The sequence below is a fragment of the Brassica oleracea genome, chromosome C1, assembly GCF_000695525.1.
Source record: "Brassica oleracea var. oleracea cultivar TO1000 chromosome C1, BOL, whole genome shotgun sequence".
In the NCBI taxonomy this organism is placed as follows: domain Eukaryota; kingdom Viridiplantae; phylum Streptophyta; class Magnoliopsida; order Brassicales; family Brassicaceae; genus Brassica; species Brassica oleracea.
Window position 1 is genome coordinate 3,982,942 of NC_027748.1, and position 26,345 is coordinate 4,009,286.

Genomic DNA, 26,345 nt, shown 5'->3' on the forward strand with positions numbered 1-26,345 from the left:
GGTCGAGGAACTCTCTTTCGTTCTGAATCGTGGTGTTCACAGCAACCTGACATGAAGACCACCACTGAAATTTTAATAACCAAACTCAAAGAAAGGTAAGAGTGTAACAGGTTATAAGAAGCAATCTACATGGGCTGTGCCGGAAAAAGATTTGAGAGATAGAGTTTGTCAACAGATTGTTCAGGCTGTTGTGCCGGTTTACAGGAAGCTATATGCAGAACTATGGGCCGTTGGTTGAGAAAGATGCGAGTTCGAGCAAGTATGTGAGATACACAGTGGTGGCTTTGGAGAAGATGCTCAGCTCTCTTTACATACCTAAGCCTATGAGATATGGAAGTTTTAAAGGAACACCGCCTAGTGAGAAACTCAAGATTCAAGAATGATGTTGACCTTAGACGCACTACTTCCACTGTTGTCTGGTTGAATGCCATGTTTTGTTGTGATCATATTGTGTCTGCTCTTCTTCAGTGGAGAAGCAGATGTACTCTTTTATACGTATATAAATACTGTCAATCAGGTATAGCTTTTTAGTCACTGATCAAAGTCCCTAATTTAGTTCATTTTATTCTATTCGATGTTATAACCAGAAGATCAGCATGTTTGTTTTCTTAGTTGTTGTGCTACGTTTTTGACTGTTATAAATTTTCAGATCAGCATCACCGAACCATTTTAGAGCCAATAAACCAATTTCTTGATAATATTACATTCTAGATAGTGTCTAGGCGGCAAAATCGTTTTTTTTTTCAAATCTGATTTCTACTATTCAAATCAGTTTAAACCATTCTAAATTGATTTAAACCGATTAAATTAGTATGAATTTACTAAATTAAGTAATAATGTTAATAATAGTTTACAAATTTGTCTAATTTATTTTGTTTTGTATATATAATTTGATAATTCATCAAATGATTTTATAATTAAAATTTAAAAAGTTTAAAATAATATAAATATAAAATATATATAAATAAGTAAAGAATTTGCTCTAAGTACCGAATAATCCGCTTCCCTCTATACCTCTACAAAGGGCCATTACCATCTAGTGGTTTCTTGAACATTGCTCATACATTAATTCTTGATACATATTGGATCTTATTAAGTTGTTCATACACCTATTTCTCATACAACGCAAGAATATACAGAACGTCTTAGCTTTCTGTGAAAGCTCGATGCTCATCAATGGTGTCGAACAGGCACAAGTAGAAGAGGTTGTTTCTTTACAACGGTAAGATTACCAGCTTCTTCCATATCAATGTGTTCTTCACTAACCATCCCTTCAGGCAACTTCCAATCAAAGAAGTAAAGCAAACTCAACAGTCCTAATTCCACGGAAGCAAGCGCCATAGGCATTCCAGGACAACTCCTCCTACCAGAACCAAACGGCAACAGATCAAAGTGTTGTCCTCTGAAATCTACAGAACTGTTAGCAAACCGTTCAGGGATGAACTCTTCAGGATCGGTCCATCGCCTGGGGTCACGTCCTATGGCCCATACGTTGAGTTGGATTTGTGTTTTGGGAGGTATATCGTAGCCGTTGATCTTGACGTGAGACATTGTTTCTCTGGGGACTAATAATGGAGCTGCTGGGTGTAGCCTAAACGTTTCCTTGATTATGAGCTTTAGGTAACCAACTTTGTCAACGTCTTCTTCAGTGATCCTCTCCTTGTTGAGCCCTAGGGTGGTTCGGATCTCTTCTTGTGCCTTTCTCATCACTTTAGGGTTTCTAACGAGTTCTGTCATGGCCCATATCATGGTTATAGCTCCTGTATCTATCCCTGCAAGAAATATGTTCTGACAAAACACAAAAATACATAAAAACACATATAAGCACAAGGTTTGGAAATCAAGTCAGTGTTTGCATTTGTATGTGAATTTTTGTTTTGGTAACGTGAAGGTCACGTAAAATCAGATGCAAACAAATGAAATGAATGATCAAGACCTATATAATTGTAGTATAGTGGTCTGGTCCTAGTAGTTGGTTTTAAAATCCATCTTACTGCTACCTACATGGAGACTGTATCTTTGTAATTAATACTCTCTTTGTTTTACAAAATATCATTTTGATATTTTTTTCTTGATTCACAAATGGTATTATAATTTCAATGCAATTTTCATCTATTTTAATTTTAATACTAATCGAAAAATGCTTCAATCTTATAAATAATTTAATTTATCTCAAAACTACTGGTTAAACAAATGCATTTATTGAAAATATAAATATAATTCAATTATTTCTTACTTTATGCGAATATGTGAAAATGATATTTTTTTTATGAGTGAGTATAATGTAACACTTAGCAAGATAGATTTGAGATTATTACCATGAGTACTCCCTTGATATTACTAATGTTGATCAGCTTGAAATAATCTTTCTTCCCTTGTTTCTCCATCATATCCAACAAGAGTGCAACAATATCCGCCGCAGAGTCAATAGCTTTCTTCCCTGCTGCTTCAGGCTTCAAATGGTCATCAATCACATGCTGGTAAAAGGCATCAAGCTCTTCAAACACTTTGTTTATCCTCTTGTGTCCACCAAACAACCAATCTAACAATCTCCCAAGTCCACCAGGGAAAACATCAGAGCAAGTGAAACTACCAAGAGCAACCAATGCATCACGTACAAGCTCTTCGATTCTATCTTGTTCAATCACAAACCCACTCTCGTTGAAGTTCTGTCCTAAAGCCACTCTACAAATGATGCTTGCGGTTAAAGAGAAAAAGGTTTTGTTTAGATCAACAGGAGATTGTTTTAAAGAAGATTCTGAAACCTTTTTCACCATGAATCCAACCTCTTCCTCTCTGATGTTCTTGAATGAATGAACCTTCTTGAGGCTGAATAGCTCGACGACAGCGAGCTTCCGCATCTCTCGCCAGTACTCGCCGTACTGCGCGAAGCTGATGTCTTTGAAACCGTATGAGAGTTTTCCCGTGGCGACAGTCTTTGGTCTGCTGCAGCATCCAAGGTCATTAGTTCTAAGGACTTCTTCGGCTGCTTCACTCGAGGAGATGACAACGGTTGGAACGAAGCCGAGATGAAGAAGCACCACGGGTCCGTATTTGATGGAGAGGTGGTGAAAGCATCGGTGACGTAGTCCTGCGAGTTGGTGCAAGTTTCCGATGATGGGAAAACTTGGAGGACTTGGAGGAAGATTCAATGTTTTAGTTTCTTTAATCTTTTTCACGAAACAGATCAAAGAGACAAACGTAAGAAGCATGAAAACCCATGAGAAACAGAGAAAGATGAACATTTTCTTTTCTTGCTCTACCGACTCAGCTCTTGGAGAGATGAGCTTAAGGTTTTTTTTTTTGCTAACTTAATGAGCTTAAGGTTACTCTTCGTATCAATTATTATAAGTAAGATATTAGGAAGTGGTTTTGTGGTACACTTATTTTTGTGGATTTAAACCAGTATAATTCCATTATCAACCTATGACAACTACGATACAGATAATGATGGAAATTAGTAAGCTGCATGAGAAGATAATGAAAAATATAGTTTTATGGTTCAAAATTGACGATGTTAAAACTTTCCAAATCAAGTGGGGTTTGTAGATTTAAATCATATGTAAATTCATCGTAGCATGCAGTACTGTCAACATTAAGATACTTCCACCGTACCCCACGTGCAAGTTTTGTTATTGGTTGTGTTGTAGCGGCGTGAGTGTGGAGATAAGGGCAGGACCAGAACACTGGATCTATATAAGGTCCGAGAGCCAACAATCTGTTGTCACCACGTCAGTTTTAACTTGTCAAAAACGCCAGAGTCGCCGTCAGCGTCCTTCTCTCGGGTTATGTATAGGCTCAGATACTGTCAGCCATACGTATTCGAATGCATCGCCGATTGATGACAGTTGAGCCTGGCTGGTGGAGAAATAATGGTCAAAGAAGAGGAACGCAAACGACGTTAAACAGCTGCGCCTAGGACCAAAACCATGTAACTTCGCGACTCTACGATCGATAAAATTATTTCATGAAAATAATGGTTTAATCTCCCCCATCAAACGACATTATAGAACGAAAAACATTACAGATAAAACAAAATCGTCAAGTACTAAGAACATGAAAAAACACGAAAAAACCATCGGTAACAAAATAGTGTCTTTACATATGCTTTAAACGCCTCACTCCGCAGTAAACAGATTCAACCAACAAAAGATTGCTCAAGAGAGATACCAACGTGGTCTAAATCTGTTACCTTGTGCCACCATTCCAACCCTGTATGTTGTAACAATTAATCGGTATTGTGTACCGGGAATTACACCCGGTTAAGGAGTGTGAGGATTCCACGTATAACATATATATGTATGGACTGGATCGGAAAAAGGTTTTGGGAAGAAGATATGAATATTATTCAGCTAACCTCAGCTACTACCCTTTTGTTTGAGGGTGATTTTGTCTCCAAGACTTAGAGCAATCCCTTGCGTCTTGCTCCTTATCCTTATGTAGCCACTCAATGCCCCATCAGTTTGCTTCTCGATACTCACATTCACAAGAGCATCCTCACCAAACACACTTTTTGCATATAAGTTTGCCGATAGGAACCCGCATTCTCCTTCTATTGCAGATCTGCAAACAGAGAGAAGCATCAATTAGTAACAAGAGTTTCGGTCTATATAATGGGAAGCAAAAATAAGAATCTGAGCTTACGGAGGAGTGAGACACTTCATGTTTGTGGATTTGATTATGTGGTCGAGGAACTTTCTTTCGTTTTGAATCGTGGTGTTCACAGCAACCTGACATGACGACCAAGACTGAATCGTTAATAACCAAACTCAAAGAAAGGTACAGTGTAACAGGTAAATTACCTTGTTTTCCCATTCGAACTCTGCCCACATGGTTCTAAAAGCAACCTCTGTGCAAACAGCAGGGGAGATATAGTCCATGATATCAATGTGTATGTCGTTGAGTACCACGACATTTCGCTCCATTACATTTGATGTCTCATAGACGATATTCCCGAATATGACTCCAGTCTCTGTGGACGAGACCTTGATGTTTGCTTTTATCTGCATGTTCGTTCCCGGTGCCAGACTATAGTTTTGAGGACGCTCAACGAGCTTGAGATCACCCATGGTTGCTAACTCCAAGCACAGATTCTGTAGGGTTTCCTTTGTACGGTTGATGACAGTAACTTGGAGTGCGATGTCATAGTGATGGACGGTCACATATGCTTCAGCATAGACTGGATCACTGAATCCTGTGAGTTGAAGAATGCGGTTTAGTTTGTTCGCATCGTTCTCGTCCTTGGTGAATTCTCCAGTTGCACGCTTTAGGTCATCTTGTACCTGGTCTTCTAGCTCAAGTTGACTCATTCCCTGAAAGAAACTTATCATCCGTACTTTAATCTACTGACCAATATATGTATATAAACAGCCACTATCAACTTCTGTTGTCCTTCTTTCAAAATGAGAAAGAAAAAATGGATATGAACAGTACAAGAAAGTAAACACAACCTGAACAGGTTGCGTAGGAATTGTTCACAAGGGGGAAAACAATGAAGCCAGCTTAATTTAGAAAATAATATTGTTACCTTCCGGCTCTTCAGATGGAAGAAGTCAATGAGATCATCAGGTTGGGCATTAGTTGTTTGGGCCATTGCCTTAAGTTCAGCCATCTCTCTAAGCTGTTTTTCAGAAATCATCTTGACAAAACTCTGGCGGCAGGATTCCAGCCATATCTTTTTCATCCCATCATTCTTATGGCAAAGCAATTTTATGCACAAGACAATCCTCTCATATGAATCATTATCAATAGGGTGTGGAGAAGCAGGAGATTGGCCAAGTTGCAACATAGAAACCATGATCAGCAACGCCTGTGTGACTGTCTTGTTCACTTCAGTTTTAGATGACTGAACCTCTTCTAACCTAAGAACAAGTTTAGTCAGTGTGCAAGCAACAACTGCTCCAAGGAAAAAATCACCAGTTAGAAGCAGCGCTCTCAAATTTCCTGAAGCCAATGATCCCTGAACAACTGTTGGTGAGGAGAATGTGGTTTCAGAGGCTGCGCTTTGGGTTGCGTAAGTTCCATCAGCAAGAATCACAGGTTTTCTAGAGGACACCATGGCGGAAGAAGTTGGCTGAATCTTCTTCGATGCCTCAGTTGGCTCAGATTCCTCAGAAACAGAGTAAAACGGTAACTCCCCAAGGCATTGTGTAATGGTGGAAATGCCACTCTCAACTTCCGAAAATGATAGACAATACTCCCCAATAATCCAAAGTGCACAAGGGCAGACCTTTCCTGCGCGGATCTGATAGAACGTGTCTAGCAACCTGGTTATAATTGAAACTCTCAACTTGGGATTCGTTTCTATTATCTCTCGGACAAATGAAATCACGTCAAGTGCTGAAGCCACATTGCTATCTCCCAAGAAATCCATTAGAAGATGGACCACTGTGCTTTCAACTTCAGGGAACTTAACTGCACAAGCATGAATTGCTTGAATAAGCATTTGCCTGTACTCTCCATTCTTCTCAAGCTCTCCACTCTGTGTCTTCACGACTTCTTTCTTCAACATTTGAACGACCTCATTGATATTGTGATGAGTAATCAAGTCAAGGGCAATGTCAAGTGTCTTCTTGCGGATATCAAGGTTCGGGCTTGAGAGTGCTCTGAGAACATCTATTATCAACTCAACCATGATATCTCTGTGCAATGACTTAAGCTCACTCAACCGATCGAGTAAAATAAGCTTCACATTGTTGTCACTCTGAGAAAGAAGAAGTAGACAGTAGGTGTTGGCAGCAGCTCTAATAGCAGTAGGGGGCAGACGAGAGAGAAACAAGAGTCCCAGCACATTCATAGATAACTGCAGAAGAAGTGGCGCTTAACAGAGAAATAATAATCTTAATATATTTCCCCTTCTCTGTTGGTTTAGTCTTACAGACACTTCGAATCAACTCCAGCACCACCATCTGAAGCGATTCATTCCAGTCTGAAACCTTGTCAACACTGCTCAGAAGATAATTCACAGCTCGTTCTTCAGCACAGGTAAAGAGCATTAGAAATGCATTTCTCTTGGCAGACGGATCTTGTTCTGTTGACAGAGCTTTCTCGATCATTTCAGGCGCATCAACGAAGAGTTGGTCGCCATTTGGAAGCTTATATATCGACATGATGGCCAGAATTGCATTCCTACGAACAAACGGGTGGCGGTGCTCCAGATTTTGCAACACTGATGGAGTCAAAGGCTTAACAATTTCAGTCTCCTTCAACCGGCAAAGAAACCTCAGTGTCACTCCACGAATGTACTCATTCGGATGCTGCAGATTATTACGAAGAATCTGGCATATCAAAATCATTTCAGGCAGGACCTTCCCCCTAGAATCCGTCTTTTCAATCAGCTCCAGGTACAGCAGCAGAAGCTTTTGGATTGTGTGGTCCTCAGAAGGCAGCACGTATCTTATAATAGTTATGAAAAGCTGCGGGATGGTTTCTCCATTCAGCAGAAGCATAACCGCCTTCTTCATGGCATCAACTTTCGCTTCCACATCATTTCCTTTGAGAGCTTCTTTAATCTCTTTGGCAACTGCTGGAGTCCCTTTGCCATAGTATACAAGCAATGTACTGGATTTTTCCATCTTTTTCACTCCTGCAACAAAAAGCGAAAGAGAAACCAAAATGAAGAAAACTTGTGAGCTCAAATAAAAGGAAACCCATGCAAGTGAATGGAGTGAACACAACGAACCCAAAACTAGATTTTCACATCCTTAAAACTAATAAAGGACATAACGCTGTACAGATCACATAGAAACAAACATGATAAGCAAAATGTTAACATTTCTTGCGGTTTCAAGTTTGAGTTACAGAGGAGAAGAACCTTATTCGTTTCTCATAACTGCTCAAGTAAATTTTATACAAGAAGTTTAATAGTATCCACATTACTACTCAGCAATGATATACACCACTCTACTCAGCATCTCTGTATTTCAAAAAATTATTTAAAAAAAAAAAACTAGCAGGGATCAACATCTCTGTTCTCCAATCGGTGAATTATGAGCAAACATCACGATTACACAAGACAAATCGAAAGATGCAAAACATATACAAAATATAAATCCTCAGATCCATCAATAAAACATCACTTTACCAGCTACGATCAAAACGTTATGATCAATCATATTTTTAATCGATAACAAAGCTTCGGATCAACTAAAATAAAAAAAAAACAAAATGCCATCTCTCTACGCTTTAGCTCCCCAGATTTCGAAATCTAGTCTCACTCAGCAGCATAAACATGAAAAATCGGGAATCTAACGGACTCGGATCGAGATCAAACAAAGGACGCCCAAGCAATGTAGATTTACACAAAAGAAAAGGTAAAACGAGGATCGATCTCTACAAAATCTGGATCATGTATCGAACGTTTAGGCAGAGAGACGAACCTCAAAGGTACGAGAGATCCAGAGAGAGAGAGGAGGTGATCGACGGAGGTGCAGAGCTAGAGAGATTTCGGATCTCAGAACACTGGCAAACACAAAGTGAGATAAAATGTATGTATTTATTGGTGAGATTCATCAAAACGGAAAGAGCGAGTCAACCTCAACGGCCCATTAATAAAAAGCCCAGTCCGATAGTAGCGCCATAGCGGTCCCTATATTTCTAATTATTTTCAAAATAAGCCCAAACTTATGAAATGAGCGTAATTAGGCTAATATCAAACCGGATTTTACTGGACCCGGTTTACTAAAATCGTTAACTAAACCAGGTTATACCAAGCATACATAGATTTGGGGAAGACGAAGAATAGGGTTTTGCGATCTGCGATCTTCGGGAGGAGAGACGAAAATGGCGTTCAGAGGGAAAGAGATGATGAAGAAGCTGGTGAAGAAGGTCGGAGCGGAGACTCTGACCCCTGAGCTGAAAGAGAAGCTCAAGGCCTGCGTTCCCGATTCCAAAGTCGTGATGGGCAGAGCCAAACGCGGTCTCTACGCCGGCCGCCATATCCAGTACGGTAACCGCGTCAGTGAAGACGGTGGCAACAAGTCAGTCTCTTTCTTGATCTCTTTATTTGTATGTGTATTCGTGTTGAAGGTTGCATTTGCTTTACATCTTGATATGTTGTTGAACTTTGCTTTAGAGCTTGTGATGCTTTTGCTCTACATGATGCATCTGTGGAAGCTAATTGTTGATTTTTTTAGGAATGCTTTCTTGATTTAACCATTTAAGCAATGCAGCAGTGCATTTTCATTGTTTAGCTCTTGATGCGATTGTTTCTTTGTTGAACAATGCATACATGGTTTGGTGAAATTTATTTCCTTTGTTGATAGAAATGTAGGATCCAAGTATCTTTGTGTGATGAAAGTTACAATCTTTATCTGTGTTCGTTGTAAGTAGAATGTGAAGGTGAGTTTATATTCCTCTCTGTGCTTCTGAATGGTTTGGTAACTTTTTTTTGTTAATCTCAAAGTTGTTAACTATATGGTTTGATTTGAACAATGCATACATGGTGTGATAAAATGTATCTTCTTATGTAGATAGAAATGTAGTGTGTGATGAAAGTTTCAGTCTTTATCTGTTTCCTTTGTAAGTAGAAATAGAATATGGATGTGAGTTCGTATAATTCCTCTCGATGATTCTGAATGGTTTGTTAATTGTTTTGTTAATCTCAAAGTGGTTAACTTTGTGGTTTGATTTGAGAACAGGTCGAGAAGGTGTTGGAAACCTAATGTTCAGGAGAAGAGATTGTTCAGTTACATATTCGACCGTCACATTAAAGTCAAAGTCACCACTCACGCTCTCCGCTGCATCGACAAAGCGGGAGGAATAGACGAGTACTTGCTGAAAACGCCCTACCAGAAGATGGACACAGAGATGGGTCTTTTCTGGAAAACCAAAATGGAGCAAAGATACGCTGAGCTAGGTCAGATGGAAGTAGCTTTCTTTACTCCTGAGGATGAAGCCAAGTTCGAGCAAGGGTTCAAGGATTTGAATATAGCTAAGAAAGAGGCTCGTAGGGAAGCTCGTAAGGAAGCTAGAAGAAAGATGTATGGCGGAGAGGAGAAGGGTGAGGAAGAAGCTTCTATTGAAGCTGGAGGGTCAGAGTCGCACCAAGATGATCATGGGTGGTTAGAAGCTAATGCTTAAGAGTGCTAGCTAGCTCTCCTTTTCTTTTTGCTGAGTCTCGTCAACGTTTTGGATTTTGGAAGAGGGAGGTAAGTGATGTTGTAGGTCGTAGGTTCGATTTCTCCACTGCGAATTATAACTCAGGGTTTGAGTTTGACCAGTGTCGAAAAAGACTTGTAATAAACGGTTTACACCTCCTTGGTAGTGGATTTCTATTTCCATAATCATATGGTACATCAACTTTTCTTTCTATTTTCTTATGACATTTGTTACGTTATTAAAATTGAAGTACCATTTTGACTTCACCTTTACTTCTTCTTAGTATTTATCAACTTGTACCACTGATATTAACAAACTTTTTTAAAATAAATGGAAAATTAATTATAATTAATGAAATATCTTTTTAGAAAATGTTAGTGACCTTAAAATTTTAAAAACAATCTCGGTAGATATGCACAGTCAATGGCAACAACTAATTATAGAAAATTATATTAGCTAACGTTAAATCACAATGTATTTTTATTATGTGCATAAATAAATCAATGGTTATATTGTTTAATGATTTGATTCCAACGAATCTACAGTTTTTATTATAAACGCTGATTTTTTTTTTGAAAAATAACTGTAAACCGTGATTTCATAACAACTAGATATTGACCCGCGGCAAAGCGCGGAATGTTTTATGACGAAAGTTTCACTAATAACTTAACAACTATTTTGTTAATTTATAAGAATTTTGTGTATTTAAAATAGTTTTGCATTTAAATCAGTGCTATTAAAATCAATCCGGATCCGCGGTCAAACCGGTTAATGGTGATCCAATAATATGGTCGAGGTTTATAAAATTATATTTAAAACCTTTAAAAATCACTGAAATCAGAGATTAACTGATTGAACTGATGGATGACCGATATGTAATCCAATTTCATTTAGATTGTTATGATTTTATAGTTTGTTAACTTTTAATCCATATTTTAAAGTTCACTGTTTTGCAGTTATATGAATTAATAACGTTTTTACAAAAAAATGAAAGATATAAAATAACTAAGAAGTATAAATATGTCTTGATCATGTTACTTTTTTTTATATAGCTTAATCAGTTTTATTATATTTGTTTTGTGTAATTTATTTTGTTAATAATTTGGTTCAAATTATAATCGGTTTAAATTTGTTTTTTTACAATTAGTGTTGAAATATTTTTTTCTAGATAATATATATTTTGAACATTTCTCATAATTATTTTTGTTATTATTTTTATTGTACAATTGTAGTTATTTTCAATCTATAGTGTTTGTATATATATATTTTATGTAATGTCCATTATTAAATAATTATTTTACTTAAGTAAATGATATAACCATTGTTTAGGAAACATAAATAAAATAATATATAAATTATATGATTTGTTATTGATTGAAATTTTTTTGTAGTATCTAAACTTGTAAAAATAAGTTCTTTTTATTTTCATTGTTTTTATACATTATTTGAATTTCTAAATTATTCAATATATTTAAACAATTTGAAAGAAAATTGTTAAAGATATATTAAAAATATGAAATCTAGTGTTTTATATTGTTTGGACATAAGATTATTGCGTTGTTTTGAAACATATATAATAGTATAAGAAAATGAATATTAGTGATTTAAAGTATGTTTACTTATAAAGTATAAATGTATATTTAATTTAAAAACTTACACAAGATAAAAATCTTGATTATTAATGCTAACACAATATAGATAATAATATAAATTTTACACAAACTTACACAAATTTACACGGTACTTCTTGCGCCATACCGAAGATCTCTAGTAGTTTTTTTTCAATATTCTGCATAATTTGTCTTCTCCGGAAATTGAAACTTATATCTCCTGGTGTAGAAGTTTTAATGAACCATTGATAAAATCACTGGACCAAAAGAGCTTCCACGAGGGGCTTCCACAGTTTTCGATTTTCTTGTATGATATTTTTATTATTAGATTTGATTGTTCCGGAATAAAATGGTTAAAGATTTTTTTTTTTTTTAAATAATCAAAGATCTTAAAGATCTTATCTAATGGCATATCTATTTGTCCAAAAAAAAAAAAAAGTCTAATGGCATATCTTTTGTTTTACCATATCAGGAGGATCTTATTTAATTGTTATGAATATTTTATACAGATAGTGAGAAAATCAATAGGAAATCAAATATATGAATCGTTTTATGGTTTATGATTCCATAAAACATCATTGTCAAAAACATACCTGATTATAAAACAAATTGTTCAGATTCATGAAACTATACGTCATCGTCAAAAGTTATACAGTTCCTTCATTTGAGAAACCAAAGTTTTCTTCTCCTCAGAAAATCTGAATGCTTGCTCATTCACATCAAGGAAACAAATCCCTTAACATATTACAACGTCTTTGACCGCAGTTTTGAGACAAATTGAACATGCAACAAAGTCAAAACCATCTCATTCGTCCCAACAATCCCCATCGCCGCCGAGATCATTATCACCAAATATGAATTTGGTAACAATGTTGCCTAAACCTATAGACAAAATCCAAACAAATCTCAAAACACTTTTCGTCCAGCTCGAATCACCACCGAGTCTCACTCCCCAATCCTCACGATTCGATTGAATCTCGTCACAGCCAAAACCCAGAAGAAGAAAGGAAAGTAAAAAAAACCATCTTTAAAGTTTTTCTGTTTGATGTTTTGTATAAAAAGGATTTTGTTACACGCATAGAAAAAAAAAAGTATATATCCATGATTTGAAGGTTAATGTTATAAGGTATGAATTAAAACAAAGTATAATTGTAAGTTGGTTTAATTTAAGTATATTGGTTACCATAAAATTATATATCAAGTGTGTTTTTATATTTAGTACAACATGTTCAATAGGTCCAAAAAAACATATGCCACGGTAAATTTTAAACAGGACTCTGTTTTAATAGATTAGAAGATATATAGATACTCACTATTTTAATTGTCGTTATTAATGAACAAATATATGGGACACTAACATCTAAAATATTTATATCCTCGTATTTATTTATCTATTTATACTATTAAACCAGAATCCATATAAAAATTCTGCCCTTTGTTTTTCAGATTTAATTACATTTCAATATCATTGCCATATCTTTATTATATTTAATATAAAAATTACCAGCATTATTTTTAACCAATCATAAGCAGCGACGGAGGTAGAGAAGGGGAAAGGGGCAACTGTCCCCTATGAAATATTTAAAATTTTGTATTTTCATTGATTATTCAAAACATGTATGGCTTCAGTGATAAAATTTATGCTAATGACCCCTATGAATTTGAATTTAAATCTTACTTTGCCCCCTATAAAATTTTTGTTTGGCTCCACCATTGATCATATGAAGCAACCCTAGCATTGAATTTGAATCTTTACAAACATATATATATATATAACTTTTATAAGGACGGTATTATGATACGATCAAAAAAATTACAAATATATTTCTTATATAAGATTAAAATTTTATTATTTAATTAATTTATGTTAGTTTTACTAAATAATATAAATTTATAAAATTTTACAATTTCTAAAAAAAATATTTTTATAAAATGACTATTTAAAAAAAATGTACACACGGCATTTTTGTCAGCAAAATTAGCTGATGTAGCATCAATATGAGCAAAATTAGATGATATGAATGCTGATGTAGTGACGTGTATGATTTTGCCGAAAAGATAAACATCATGTATGTTATTTGAAAATTTTGAAAGTTCAGATATGTTTTTGCACGTGACATAAGTAAGGTATGGATTGAATATGTTAGGCATGGAATAGCTGTTTTCCCTATATCAGCTTATAGAAACATATATTATACGATCCTCCAATATATGATTACCGAATTTAACTCATTAAATTGCATCCATAATATTACGCACTAGATTTTTTAGATTTTAGATTTTAAAAACTACGATTCTTGCCATTCATTTTTAAATTCATAAAAATTACATATAGGTGGTGTTATTCAGTCATGTATTTTAATAAAGTTTAAATCTAAACAGTAAACACAATCCACTGTTATTCAAATGTTAATTCTAAATTCTATCTTAAAATCTAGTGTTATTCACTGAATGATTTAAATCCAGTTTTTAAAATCTAGTGTTATTCAACTTTCAAGGATTTTAATTTTTTTTGTATTTTAAATTGATTTCAAATCATCTCTTATGGATTCTCATGAACAAATGAATAAATTCAAAATCTGAGGTCTACTGCAAAGATTTTAGAATTCATCAACTTAAAATTTTAAAATTTGATAGATTATAAGACATTAATAATTGATTTGAAATCAGTGATTGAATAACACATCCATAGAGTTATTAATTATTAAACATTTGGAGAAATATAGTAGTAGATTATCTTATTAATGTTGGTAATAAAATTAGTTTAATTATATCAAAAATGAAACCAACAAAATTATAAAACAAATCAACTTTAATAGCATTGTCTTAAGTTTAACAAAATATTAATATCGATCGTTTTCAAGATCACTTCTTAATTATATAAATATTATAAATTAGCATCATAACATATATTATTATCTTTTTATCTTAAAAATGATCATCCTAAATATATATAACAACTACTACACATATACAAAAAGACCTTATATAATTTTCTGAAATATATATGTTACAAAAGATAATATGTTATAAAATTAGATATTTTAAAAAGAGAAAATTTTAAATGTCCAAAATAAGAATCCGGAAAAATAAATTGAAACTGATTCCGGTTAATGACAATATAATAATACTTTTTTGACTAAAATCTTTATGGGCAATTCTCCTAAATAGACTATTTTCAAGTTTTGATCACAAAAATATATCACAAGGAGGAAAATGACCAAAATGTTTTATTTAATAGGTAAAAATACCATAATACCCTAGATATATATATACAAAAATAATTAAAAATAATAATTGTTTTTAATAGTTTTAGATTATATGCAAATTTAAACTTTTTTATAATTTTTTTTTCAAATTTTCTTTTTGTAATTTGAAAATACTTTTTGAAACTATTTTTAAAGTTTTTATTTTCAAATTTTTAATATTTATTTTTTATTTTATAAAATTTTAAATCTCAATCTCAAATTCCCACTTGTTAACTCTAAACCCTAAAGTTTGAATTAGTTACTTCTAGAGGTATAAGTGTATATTTACCTATTTAATGAAATATTTTGGTCATTTTGATTCTTAGAATTTATATTTGTGACAAAAACGTTTTTAGTGTTATGGTAGGGTATTTTCTAATCTTTATTGATTTATACTAGATATGAGCCTGTGCGTTGCAACGGGTTTTGTTGGATGTTTTAATTTAATAGAGAAATAAATAATTTTATTATACTTTTAGGATTATTTTTGCATATGATGTGTGAGACTTATTTTATAATTAATAACTCATTTTTACAAATAAACTACAGTTAATATTTGTATTTTATAATCATAGTGCATATGTGAATTTTTATCAATTTTCTAATAAATGCTAGGGAAAACACTCATACCTATAACTTTAAACCCAACCCAACTCGAATTAAGAATTAGAATATAAAAAAACTGAAAGTTAAATAAGGTCAATCGAGTCAATGACAACATCATACACTTTCTTATTTAATAATTTAATATTTATTAAACTTATGTGATGCTTAATAATTTTCTTAATTCATTATTTCTTAATGATATATTTCCATAACAACATTTTAATTAAAAATGAAATAGAAAAATATTACATAGTAAAAAAAATGTAATAAGATGGCAATTAAACTTGATTTTTTTAACAAAATGCATATAAAAATCACTTCAATCACTTAACAAACCGCGCGTTAGTGGTCCAGTGGTGGTTGAACTATCTCGCTCTCTGCCCCTTCTTCGGGAGGTCAAGGGTTCGAGGGCCACCACTGGCAGATGTTGCTCTTGAGGGTCTTCGGGCCCAATACGGACACTTCACACGCGCGCGGCCACTGGTCCAATTACATGTGGCTGGCCAGCACCTCTGGATGACCCTCGGCGGGCTCCGGCGGCTCCTACGGGGGTTCACCGGACGGTCTTTGGGCGCTAGTCGGAGTCCTACGGGTCATCCGGACACCAGAGTCATCAAAAAAAAAAAAATCACTTCACTCACAATAATAATAATAATATATTTCTTATGACCAAACATGAAAATATATATCAGACATGTGTATAATTTTCGTAGACCAAACATATATAAATAGAAATCATGAAGACATCCTATTTTTTTATTTTTGTTAATTAAATAGTTTTAACATCATACTTGTCATCGAAATCTTTTTTTTAATTATTATTACATAATTTAACAATTTTTTTGCTTAGATTTTTTTAAAGGGATCCTTTTCATTTACAATCAAATATATTTATATTTATCAAATACTCTTTTACATTTTTTTTTTAGGATTTTATGGAAGGAAAATTACTATCATATAATCTTTTACAATTGTCTTCTGTTTAACATTTTAGAAAAATTAAATTGTTATCAAATAATTATTTCTAGTTACCATTAAATAAGTTTTAAAAATACTATTTATACAATTCGTATCTAGGCTAATTTTAAACAGATTGAGTAATTTTTTAGTATCATGTTCATCATAAAATTCTCTCTTAGAAACATTACGAAATTAATTTTTACAATTTTATTTTGGTTAGAACTGAAAAATTTGATACAAAACTCTTCTGCTTATGATTTTTTTTAAAAATATATCAAATATTTTCTTACAGTTTTTTAGGGATATAGAAAAGAAAATTAATATTAAATATAAAATTTAATTTTTGGGATTTATAAAAATGAAATTACAATCAAATAATTATTTCCAGTTAATTAACTATTTTTAGCAGTTGCTACTTTCAAAATTCGTTTTTTCAATATCACTAATATTGTAAAAAAATTTCCTTGTTAATTAAATAATTTTTAGTATCATGTTTATCATTAAATTTTAAATTTTAAAAGTGAAAATTTTATTAAATAGACTTTTATAATGATATTTTGTAAGGATTCTTTTTTAAAAAAGAAAAAAAATCTTATTTGGTCAAAATTAAAAAAGGAATAATTATTTCACAAATCTATTTTATTTAGGATTTTAGAAAAAAGAAAGTTATTTTCAGATAATGACAGATTTTTATTGACGCATTAACATATAATTTTTTTATTGGCACATGTAACAATCATATCGGGTGAACTATTTGAATTTATTTTGGTGTATAATTTTTTTAACAAAAAATTACCTAAGAAATATGAAATTTAGTTATTTAGAAGAAAAAATATTATTCTTATACAATTTGATTTGATTTAGAATTTTTAAAAAGGAAACTTGCATATTTTATAATTATTTTTGTTTAATATTTTTCATTAAAAAATTTCTTGTATTGGTGGGATATTATAATTCGTTTTTGTTTAAAATTTTTGTACAACTAATTTATTTTAATAAAATATTGTTTTTAAAATTTTTAAAATTTTTGTACAACTAATTTTTAAAATTTTTGTACAACTATTAGTTTACCATAAATAACAAACTTTCCTTTTTTTTACTGGTAATTGTATGTTAAAAAATTATAAACCAAAAAATAGCTACAAATATTTCACAACTATATTTAGCTTTAAGTTTCCACATATTATTTTCACAAAACAAAATATTATTTACGAGAAACGTATTGCATGAATATTTTATTTTAATTTCCAATTATGATGTGTTGTCATAGATGAGTATGTGTGAATATGAAAAATATTAAAAATACGTGTTTGTACGTATAAGACAAAATATAAAATCAGTTAAAAATAATATTTTATTAAAATAAATTAGTTGTACAAAAATTTTAAACAAAAACGAATTATAATATCCCACCAATACAAGAAATTTTTTAATGAAAAATATTAAACAAAAATAATTATAAAATATGCAAGTTTCCTTTTTAAAAATTCTAAATCAAATCAAATTGTATAAGAATAATATTTTTTAACATACAAATTACCTGTAAAAAAAAGGAAAGTTTGTTATTTATGGTAAACTAATAGTAATACTTTTACAATTTTCTTTTGTTTAGGCTTTAAAAAAAAATATTACTTATTTTATAGTTAGTTTTACTTTATGATATTTATTAAATAATTTCTTGTACTTGTAGGATTTTGATAATTCGTTTTTAAAAAAAAATTAGTTAATATTTTTCTTTCGAAATTTTCTTTCTTTAGTATCTTTAAAAATGAAAATTATATTTTTTTAAACAAAAAATTAATTTACTTTCAAATAATCTTTTATAATTATTTCCTTGTTTAGGATTTAAAAAAAAATTACTATCCCATAATTGTAACAATATATAATTGTAAAAGACTATGTAATAGTAATTGTTCGTTTCCAAAATCTTAAAAATAATTGTAAAAAGATATTTTTGTAATAATATATTATATTTTTAAATCTTAAAAAAAAAGATGTTATATTTTTGACACATGTCACTATCTTAAAAAATTTATTGACACATGTCGCGATCATGTTAATTAGCAACTTTGAAGAACCAAACTTTATATAATAAGATGGTGTTTTAGGCCATATTCAAATGTTTGATGTTCGTGTATATAAGAAAAATAAACGAGGAGACTATGGAGAATTGTCTGTTTTATCGCTTTGGAGACTATTTTTTGTTGGGCTTGGCCTTAACTTAAATTTTTTTTTTTTTTTTTTGTAAAATAGGCTTTCAAATTAAAATACTAAAAACATACAATATATGGTTGAAACAATCATAAAGATTGAAAAAGTATGATGAGACATGTCTCATATTCAACCAAGCATTAGCTTACATAGGAGAAGACTTATGATTCATAAGCTTAATGAAACAAGAGAGAGATGAAACTACTAAGAGGATGGAGGGTAGTTTCTGCGGCCTCGACGACCCCTTTTACCCTTTCCTCTTACCGTTTTCCACTCCATATCTTGAAACTTTTGGACCGGTTTTATTGGCCTTCGACCTCGTGACATGTTGAGGTTTGCCGTAGCATCACTCATATATCCTCTCTAATCATCTTGCTCATTACAAGCAATTTGAGTAACAGAAGGACTGCCATGTGCAGGAGAGTATAGAGGGACCAAAGAATTGTCCGGTGAAACCAAGTTGGCCTCGAGGACAATAACAGGGGATGGAATTTCTTCCATAATATCAGCTTCAGTTGGAGCAGATTGTGTGTCTGCTAATGGTGATGAAGTCAAAAAATAGTTGGAGCCAGTGGCTAAATGTACCTTTGGCAGGTTAAACTGCATGGATTAATGAACCAGAAAGTAAATAACTATTATCGCGGGTTCAATTTAGTTTGAAATATGCTTTGATACCAATTTGGTTACATTATTACCAAGCAACTCCCCATGACGTATCATAGTCTGTACGTCACGTTACCGTCCATTGGCACATCAATTTGGTTTTTGATTTGCTTTAATTAATTATATATACCTTGGGTTTATAAAAGTATAATATTTCTAAGTAATTATAGTTACCTATTCACTTCATGACTTGAACCAACATAAAATCCATACTGTGTCTTACGTTTCTGTATAAAACTATATTTCATTATAAGATTGACTAAAGTTATTTGAAATTCTACAAAAAGAAAGTGTGATTCTCTGTATCCAGCTGCATGCTTTTTGTTTTGCGCTACCAACGCTGCGATAACATTAATAAGGCTGCAATGACAAGAGAAACACATATTTTTTGGTCAACAATTTTCTATTTTTGGAGTGGGATTTTGTCCAGTCATATATTTATACATCAATATCAGTTTTCACTGAAAAAGGAAAGTATTAAAATAATCAAAAGAAAGTATTAGTGTAGCGACACTAAAACTATTAATAGTTTCTATTTATTTATCTGTGTTTCTGTTTTCCTTTATATTATCTGATAATTACCAATAAATACGTATACACTAATTCGTTTAGCTAATCGAGTGTGTGTGTGTAGTATTGTTAGCGTACAAGTCTAACTTATTTGGTATGTAAATTTGAATAATACCATTAGCATCCTTCCTTTTTAATGCTGGTTTTGTTGATAATGTGATGATACTATCTATTATTGAATCTGAAAACTATACCATTTGGAAACACTTCTGTTTTTAGAAACAATTAGTATTCAGAAGTGATATCTCATATTATGAATATATTTTATTATATTTTTAATATAATCCATAAACCTTTTCAAACTTTTCTAGTAGTCCTTCTATTTGTTATAGTTCTTTTTGCTTCTTCATTTCCTAGGGTATTACAAGAAAAAGGTAAGGGGAGGCAGGAGGGGAGGAGGTCTGTTCAAGAATCTTCGGCGACCACTCGCACAAGAGAGTTTTTGGTCAAATCTTCCACAGCAAGTAAGTGTCAACAAGATTGTGAGGTTTAGTCTCAACATTCGTTTACACTATTTTTTGTTCTAAAGTTTGCGTCTTTTTTTATTTTGTGTTGCCTCTCCGTCTCAGATTCTAGGTCCCAGTTCTCTTCTTTGTCAACTTTTGCGCTTTAGTGTACAAAGCTACACTATTGTATTCGCAAATTAATTTCTTTTGTCAAGATTCACAATCACAAATGGGAAGCAGAACCGTCACTACTACTGAATCTAATTTTTTTTTATAAAACATCTGGCAAAATCCATAAGATATTTAGCAAACAAAAACAAAACCCATCCCCATAATATTGATGTAGCTTAAACGGTCAGGTTGGAAGATTTATTTCGCATAACCTCTCTTAGAAACCAACTTGATTCTTTTTTCTATTTCATGTTATTTCTCGTTTGGTTAAAAAGATTTCATTTTTCTGTTTCAGCTGTGAAAACAAAATTTTCAATTAACTTAACATTTTTCCTTGATGCAAAAAAAAAAAAAAATCCACTGTCTTCCGCTAGAACAAAGCTTTGAATTTAAATCATTTCAAGAAAACATTTTTATTTTATAAGGGCAACATATTTGCTTTAAGCCACACAAATACATGGAACGGCACTGATGGGAAACAAGGGGGTTTTCTATGGTTTTACGTTTAAAGATACATTGACAATGAAGACATAGTAATAGTTTAATTCCTCTATAAACCCGCTGTTAATAGTTTGCTTTAGTGACCCCCACCCATGTCAATAGAAACCAAAGTGAACCAAGCACAAACCAAACATACCAAATTGGATATGTATTTCAAATAGAACCCGAAAACAATAATAGAATGTAGGTATGTCCTCTAATGAATTCAGTTATCCAATCAAACTAACTGTTCTTTTGGTTACTACCAAAGACTGTTTCTTTGCTCAAGTTGCTTACACATTCTTTAAGGAACGTGTAATATAGATAATTGTAAACATAAGTTACCTCTAGTAGGATACTTTTGTCATGTCTATAATGAATCAAGCTATATATATCTCTGCACCAGCGTCAACCCCAAGATCTTTCTTCATCACACTTTGTTGTTATAATCAAAATTTCTACTTGTGTGATGAAGTTGGTTTTGGTTTCAGCATGATAAATAAAGTATGATTTAGACTTTTGATAATCACTTTGAATGAAATTTTATGCAGCTAGCTAGCTAAGGAGAAGAAGAAGAGGCAATGTCAGAAACTGGAGAAAGTTCAGACCAAGCAGAATGTGCACGTGTAAGTAAAGGAAACTGAATAGTGGCCCTGATGCATCATGCATGCATTGATGATTGTCATTATTTATATCTTTCTAATTCCAAATGATGAAAGAAAGACAACACAAGACAGAGTCATATATAGTTGTGGATCATTTGTTGTTTGTTTAACAAAAAAAAAATGTTGTTTTTGTAGGTACTTCCGGAAGAAGTTGTACGTGTACTTGACGAAATCATCAAACTGGTTCACCCGCAATTTCAGGCAGTAGTGGCTGATGTCTTGCAACTGGTGCCGCAAGATATTTTGGCACTCATAAATGAAGCAAAACGTGACTCCACGGTCAGAATCATCGAGTACATTGACAAAACGAGTGCAGATATCAAACATGTAAGATATGCAACATGGGTTAGACGTCGGGTAAGTAAATATCTTTGACTCACTTGATTTCAAATGGTTTTCCAGTTTATAACTTTCATTTATTTTTGGTTTGATTGGCAGCTGATACCAGACTGTTTGAAAGGTAAGGAATGGCAAGAAATCATGGGAGAGTTGAGACACCAGCGGGATCACGGTGAGTTTAAACACATATATTTATATATTATTATACAATTTTGTCTTAAAGAAAATATTTAATTATTTGTTAATGCATGATGATTGTTTATTCTTTTTTTTTTTTGTGCTGCAGATGTATGTTGGGCTATTGTAGTTAGCGAACTTATAAGGGCAATGAGAATAATCGATGGACGTCAGACAGACAAAACGATCAGATACTCTCCGCAAGATTTGATTGATTTTTCGGATAAAGAGAAACGAAGAACAGAGCAGAAATCAGGTCCTGAATCTGATAAAAGGAATGGAATACGTAGTTGAAAATGGAATCCAAAGGGAAGAAGATAGGCCTTTCAAAGGATGTCCTGAAAATGTTGCTGAGCGTAAACCATCCGAGTTTGCTTATATAGAAAAGATTTGTGAGACTCCGTTCCTTGGAAGATGCGCTTCTCCAACTGGCACACCATCCCATTGGTGCAGCCTTGGCAATGTTTCAACCTGAATACAGAGAAATTGGGGAAAAAGTAAGTGATCTTTCTTTTTTTGTTTTCTTCGTTTGTCGTCCATATATATATATGTATACTGTTGAAGAAGTTTCAGTACTGACTTTAGAATACTTTGGTTTCTTATCAAAACGTTTCGTTGGTTTGCATGCTATTTCTCTAATGGCCGTGTATGAAGATGAGAATGGAGAAAAATATATTCTTGGAAGAGCTAGCCATGGGGATGACTTTGGAGATCATGGCTGAAAGATACTTGATAATATTCTTCTGAATATTCTCTAGTTTGTTATACGATTGTTACGTAACTGATGGGAAGATCCCTAACTTGTAGCTATCCCTTTGTACTTTAAATATTGACGTTAATACAACTCAAAGAAGGAAGGGAAACTCATACTCTTTCAATGGCTACATCAGAATCTCATTGTAAGCTATGCTTCTTTACATACCCACTCCCGGTGAAGCAATTGACGACAAGTTTTCAAAATACTTCTCCAAGCCGGCGCCACTTCTTAGCAGGTTTTCCTACCCAAAACTACTATCTCTGAAGGATGAGGAAGCTAAACGTGTGAAGCATGCAAAACAGATTAGTAAGAAGAAGTTTCATGACTCTTTTTTTTTGTTTTGTTTTAATTTACTTATTTTCACGCTCCAACAAACGCTTAATTGTTTTACAACTGACTGATACAGGGCATGGATGATGATTAAAAAACGACTGATGGAAAGAAACAAACAAGGCGTTGACAACCAGTTTATTTTTTTCTTCTGTTTTGCATATGCAGCAAACCCTCTTTGTCTGAGCGGTTGATACATGGTTTTTATTTTATTTTTGCTTTATCCAGCTTAGCTTGTCTTCTAAGCAGATTCTCCGGAGTATTTTTTAAAAGTTTGCAAACAACATTGTTCCTTCCAACTCGATTTGTTATATATCTATCTGATTAATTCTCCTGAGAATTGGTTATTTAAAGTTTGAAAACGAACTAAATCATCTCTTAAACATTTAACATCCAAAGGGAAAACAAATCATGCTAAGTTAGCTGACTTTGGTCATACACACAATAATAGTTAACTTAAACATGAAAAGATCAAATACATTAAAAAAAAAAAAACACAGGAGAGGAGGAGGACAACATTTCTTTCTAGATCTCAGCATGACACTACTTTCCCAATATGCATGTAACTTCAAGGCACATGTGTCCTTGTATACCATCCCTTGTTTGCCTTATTATAGCTTTGCACTCATGACCCCTGTGGGTTTTGAAAGTCATGTAGAAGATTGCATTACTCGACTTCAGCTTCATACTCGGCTCCACATCTTCCTTTGTACGCACCACTACTTTCTTCACCTTCAACGGCAAATAAGTTTCCTGCAAGACAGACAGACACGGTCAAACAAATTTTTTTTGTTGAAACAAGGCAAGAGTTTAGGAATGAACAGTCACATCTCCTACTCTATGTACCATGTCGGGCCGCTCTGAGGACAAAGCAATTTCAGCGTAAAGATTAAGCCATTCGTTATCCTGCAGTTCTGAGTCCTTCACCTGCAATTTTTGAATGAGACCCATAAACCACTCACTACAGCAGCTCTCACATATAATGAAAACTCGGGCATGGAACTGAAGCTTATTAGGTCCGGTAAGTGCATCATCATCCTGTAGCCAACTGGGCATCACACCTGTGTAGAATTTATCTACAGCATTAGGGTCCCATCGCCATAGGGAACCTCGTGCTTGTCTATTTCCTGTAACGTTTTTTCTAAAAATGATTACTCATATCCAACAGAAGACAGCTATGATCCTAGAGAATATGAAACAAACAAGTAATCCGCAAGTAGGAAGAAAAGAAAAATTTTACTTGTTACAAAAGAAAAAAAAGTTACTTGAGGAGGCTTAATCCTGCATTGTTTAGTGATCAATCTCAAGCGCTCTTTATTCTCGGTGGCAGAATCCCAAACACAGGTTTGGAAAGCAACAAGAGAATGGTTGTTGTCTGGATCCACGGCCTCCAAAGTAATATAGTAATTGACAAATGAAACGGCTTCTGCGTTAACTTTCTCTACAGCCCTGAATTGTAAATTTGTCCCCTACAATCATATTTCGTAGCCAGAATCTTCTTCTTTTACTGGCGGTGCAGAAGACGATTCCACCTTCAGCTCATCCAGACACAGCTTGGCCTCATCCAGCATTACATCGTACATCTTTCCGATCTCCATCTAATTGCAACCAAACTTGTTCAGAGCGGACACACTAGGGCTGTCTCCTTTTCTTTTCTTTTCTTTCCGATCTCCATCTAATTGGAACTGCATTTCCTTCATTTCTCCAAACCATGTTTTGGTTCAGCTCTTCCAATACATATTTGCTATTATATTTGGATGTACCATCAACGTATAATATCTGAATACAACATTTAGATGAGTATTCAAACTTGTTCGTTTTTATAGTTTGTATATGTATCAATGTCCAAATGTTATGTTTTGTTTTTCAAATTTTATAAGCATTTGAATGCTACTAATTAAAAAACTAAATCGACAGAATTTATATTACTAATAATAAATAAATTATTACATACACTGGCAACAAAAAAAATATAGGAATATGTTATATTTCAGGAGATCCAAATACAAAATTTTATCATAGTTTGATAAATATCAGCGATCAAAATTTACAATTATTAAAATACACAATGAAAGAGAATAAGTCAAAAGGTAGAGGCATTCAATAAGAGAAAGGTTTATGGAGAAGGCAGCTCTAGCTCCTCCTCAGCTAGTGGTAAGAAGATAACAGAACTACCTGATGAAGAGAGACGTCTTGTCTTTAACCCGAGAGGAGGTTCTGTTTCAGATAGTAGACGGGCAAGACATTGCATTTTGAGTGTTGACAGTCAGAGATCAGTAAATAGAGGTAGTAACCGCATGAGATTCTCTAACTGAGGGAGTGGTGGAAATGGTTTATCCTCTATTACAACAACAGATATGTCCCAGACTGAAACATCAAACAACAACCTCAACTCTCCTGTCTCTTTGGAGCTGTTCTCTGGTTTTCCAGAACTTGGTCTCTCTGGTTCCTTATCGGGTCAAGACAGTTTTCACAGTTAAAATTTAGATGGGATCTCTGACGTGAGTATTACTTGTTACTCCACACCTTAATCAAATAGAGCTTACGGCAATGCCCTTAACACTGCTTTTTGCAGATTTTGCCACAACTTGATAGGATTGAACAAGATATTGAGCTTAATTACGAGGTACATGTTTTGAGTTTCAGATATTGTCATGTGTGTTGTTTACTCATATTTTCCTATCTTTTAAGCAGGAACTGCTTATTATGGAGACAGGTTTACTTCTAGCTGAACTAAGCGTCTCATGACATTGGTAACATGTCCTATGAGGTTTGTGTTCCCATCTTCAAACCCGCCTTACGTTCTGATAGGTAGTTATCTTAACTCTTTCTCTTTTGAATGAGAATGCAGGAACTATTAGCTTTAGAAGAGAGAATTGGTACAGTAAGTACTGCTCTCACTGAAGAAGCAATATCAAAGTGTTTGAAAACAAGCATCTATCAGAAGAAACCTTCAAGTTATGGGTCTTGATAATAGGTTTTTTTCTACCTATTGCAAATGTTGTAGTATAGTG

At 33.2% G+C, this 26,345-nt stretch overlaps 3 protein-coding genes and 2 pseudogenes across 5 annotated transcripts; 2 read left to right on the forward strand and 3 right to left on the reverse strand.

Moving 5' to 3' along the window:
* Positions 1-986: 986 nt before the first annotated feature.
* Positions 987-3,344, reverse strand: LOC106326442 (cytochrome P450 71B2-like). Of its 2 annotated transcripts, XM_013764429.1 has the most exons (3): positions 2,875-2,955; positions 2,319-2,804; positions 987-1,788 (listed from the first exon to the last, which is right to left on the reverse strand). In XM_013764429.1, the coding sequence occupies exons 1-3, from the start codon at positions 2,953-2,955 to the stop codon at positions 1,174-1,176; spliced, it is 1,182 nt and encodes a 393-aa protein (XP_013619883.1). In that variant the 3' UTR covers positions 987-1,173. The 2 variants fall into 2 exon arrangements, with proteins under 2 accessions (XP_013619883.1, XP_013619874.1); XM_013764420.1 differs by having other exon boundaries at positions 2,319-3,344.
* Positions 3,345-3,951: 607 nt separating this feature from the next.
* Positions 3,952-8,469, reverse strand: LOC106304960 (annotated as a pseudogene). Its single transcript, XR_001262884.1, has 6 exons — positions 8,379-8,469; positions 5,528-7,585; positions 4,803-5,312; positions 4,645-4,730; positions 4,358-4,563; positions 3,952-4,212 (listed from the first exon to the last, which is right to left on the reverse strand). The product of XR_001262884.1 is annotated as a coatomer subunit beta-1-like (transcript).
* A 268-nt stretch (positions 8,470-8,737) lies between these two features.
* On the forward strand, positions 8,738-10,286 carry LOC106342465. Its single transcript, XM_013781413.1, has 2 exons — positions 8,738-8,978; positions 9,639-10,286. Exons 1-2 carry the CDS (start codon positions 8,782-8,784, stop codon positions 10,078-10,080), a joined length of 639 nt encoding a protein of 212 aa, XP_013636867.1. The 5' UTR covers positions 8,738-8,781; the 3' UTR covers positions 10,081-10,286.
* Positions 10,287-23,874: 13,588 nt separating this feature from the next.
* On the reverse strand, positions 23,875-24,929 carry LOC106303911 (UPF0725 protein At2g20620-like). Its single transcript, XM_013740272.1, is given in 4 exon segments — positions 23,875-24,084; positions 24,178-24,258; positions 24,322-24,466; positions 24,592-24,929. Coding segments are annotated over 4 exon segments (774 nt in total).
* A 243-nt stretch (positions 24,930-25,172) lies between these two features.
* LOC106329329 overlaps positions 25,173-26,345 on the forward strand; it is a 1,402-nt pseudogene continuing 229 nt past the window's right edge.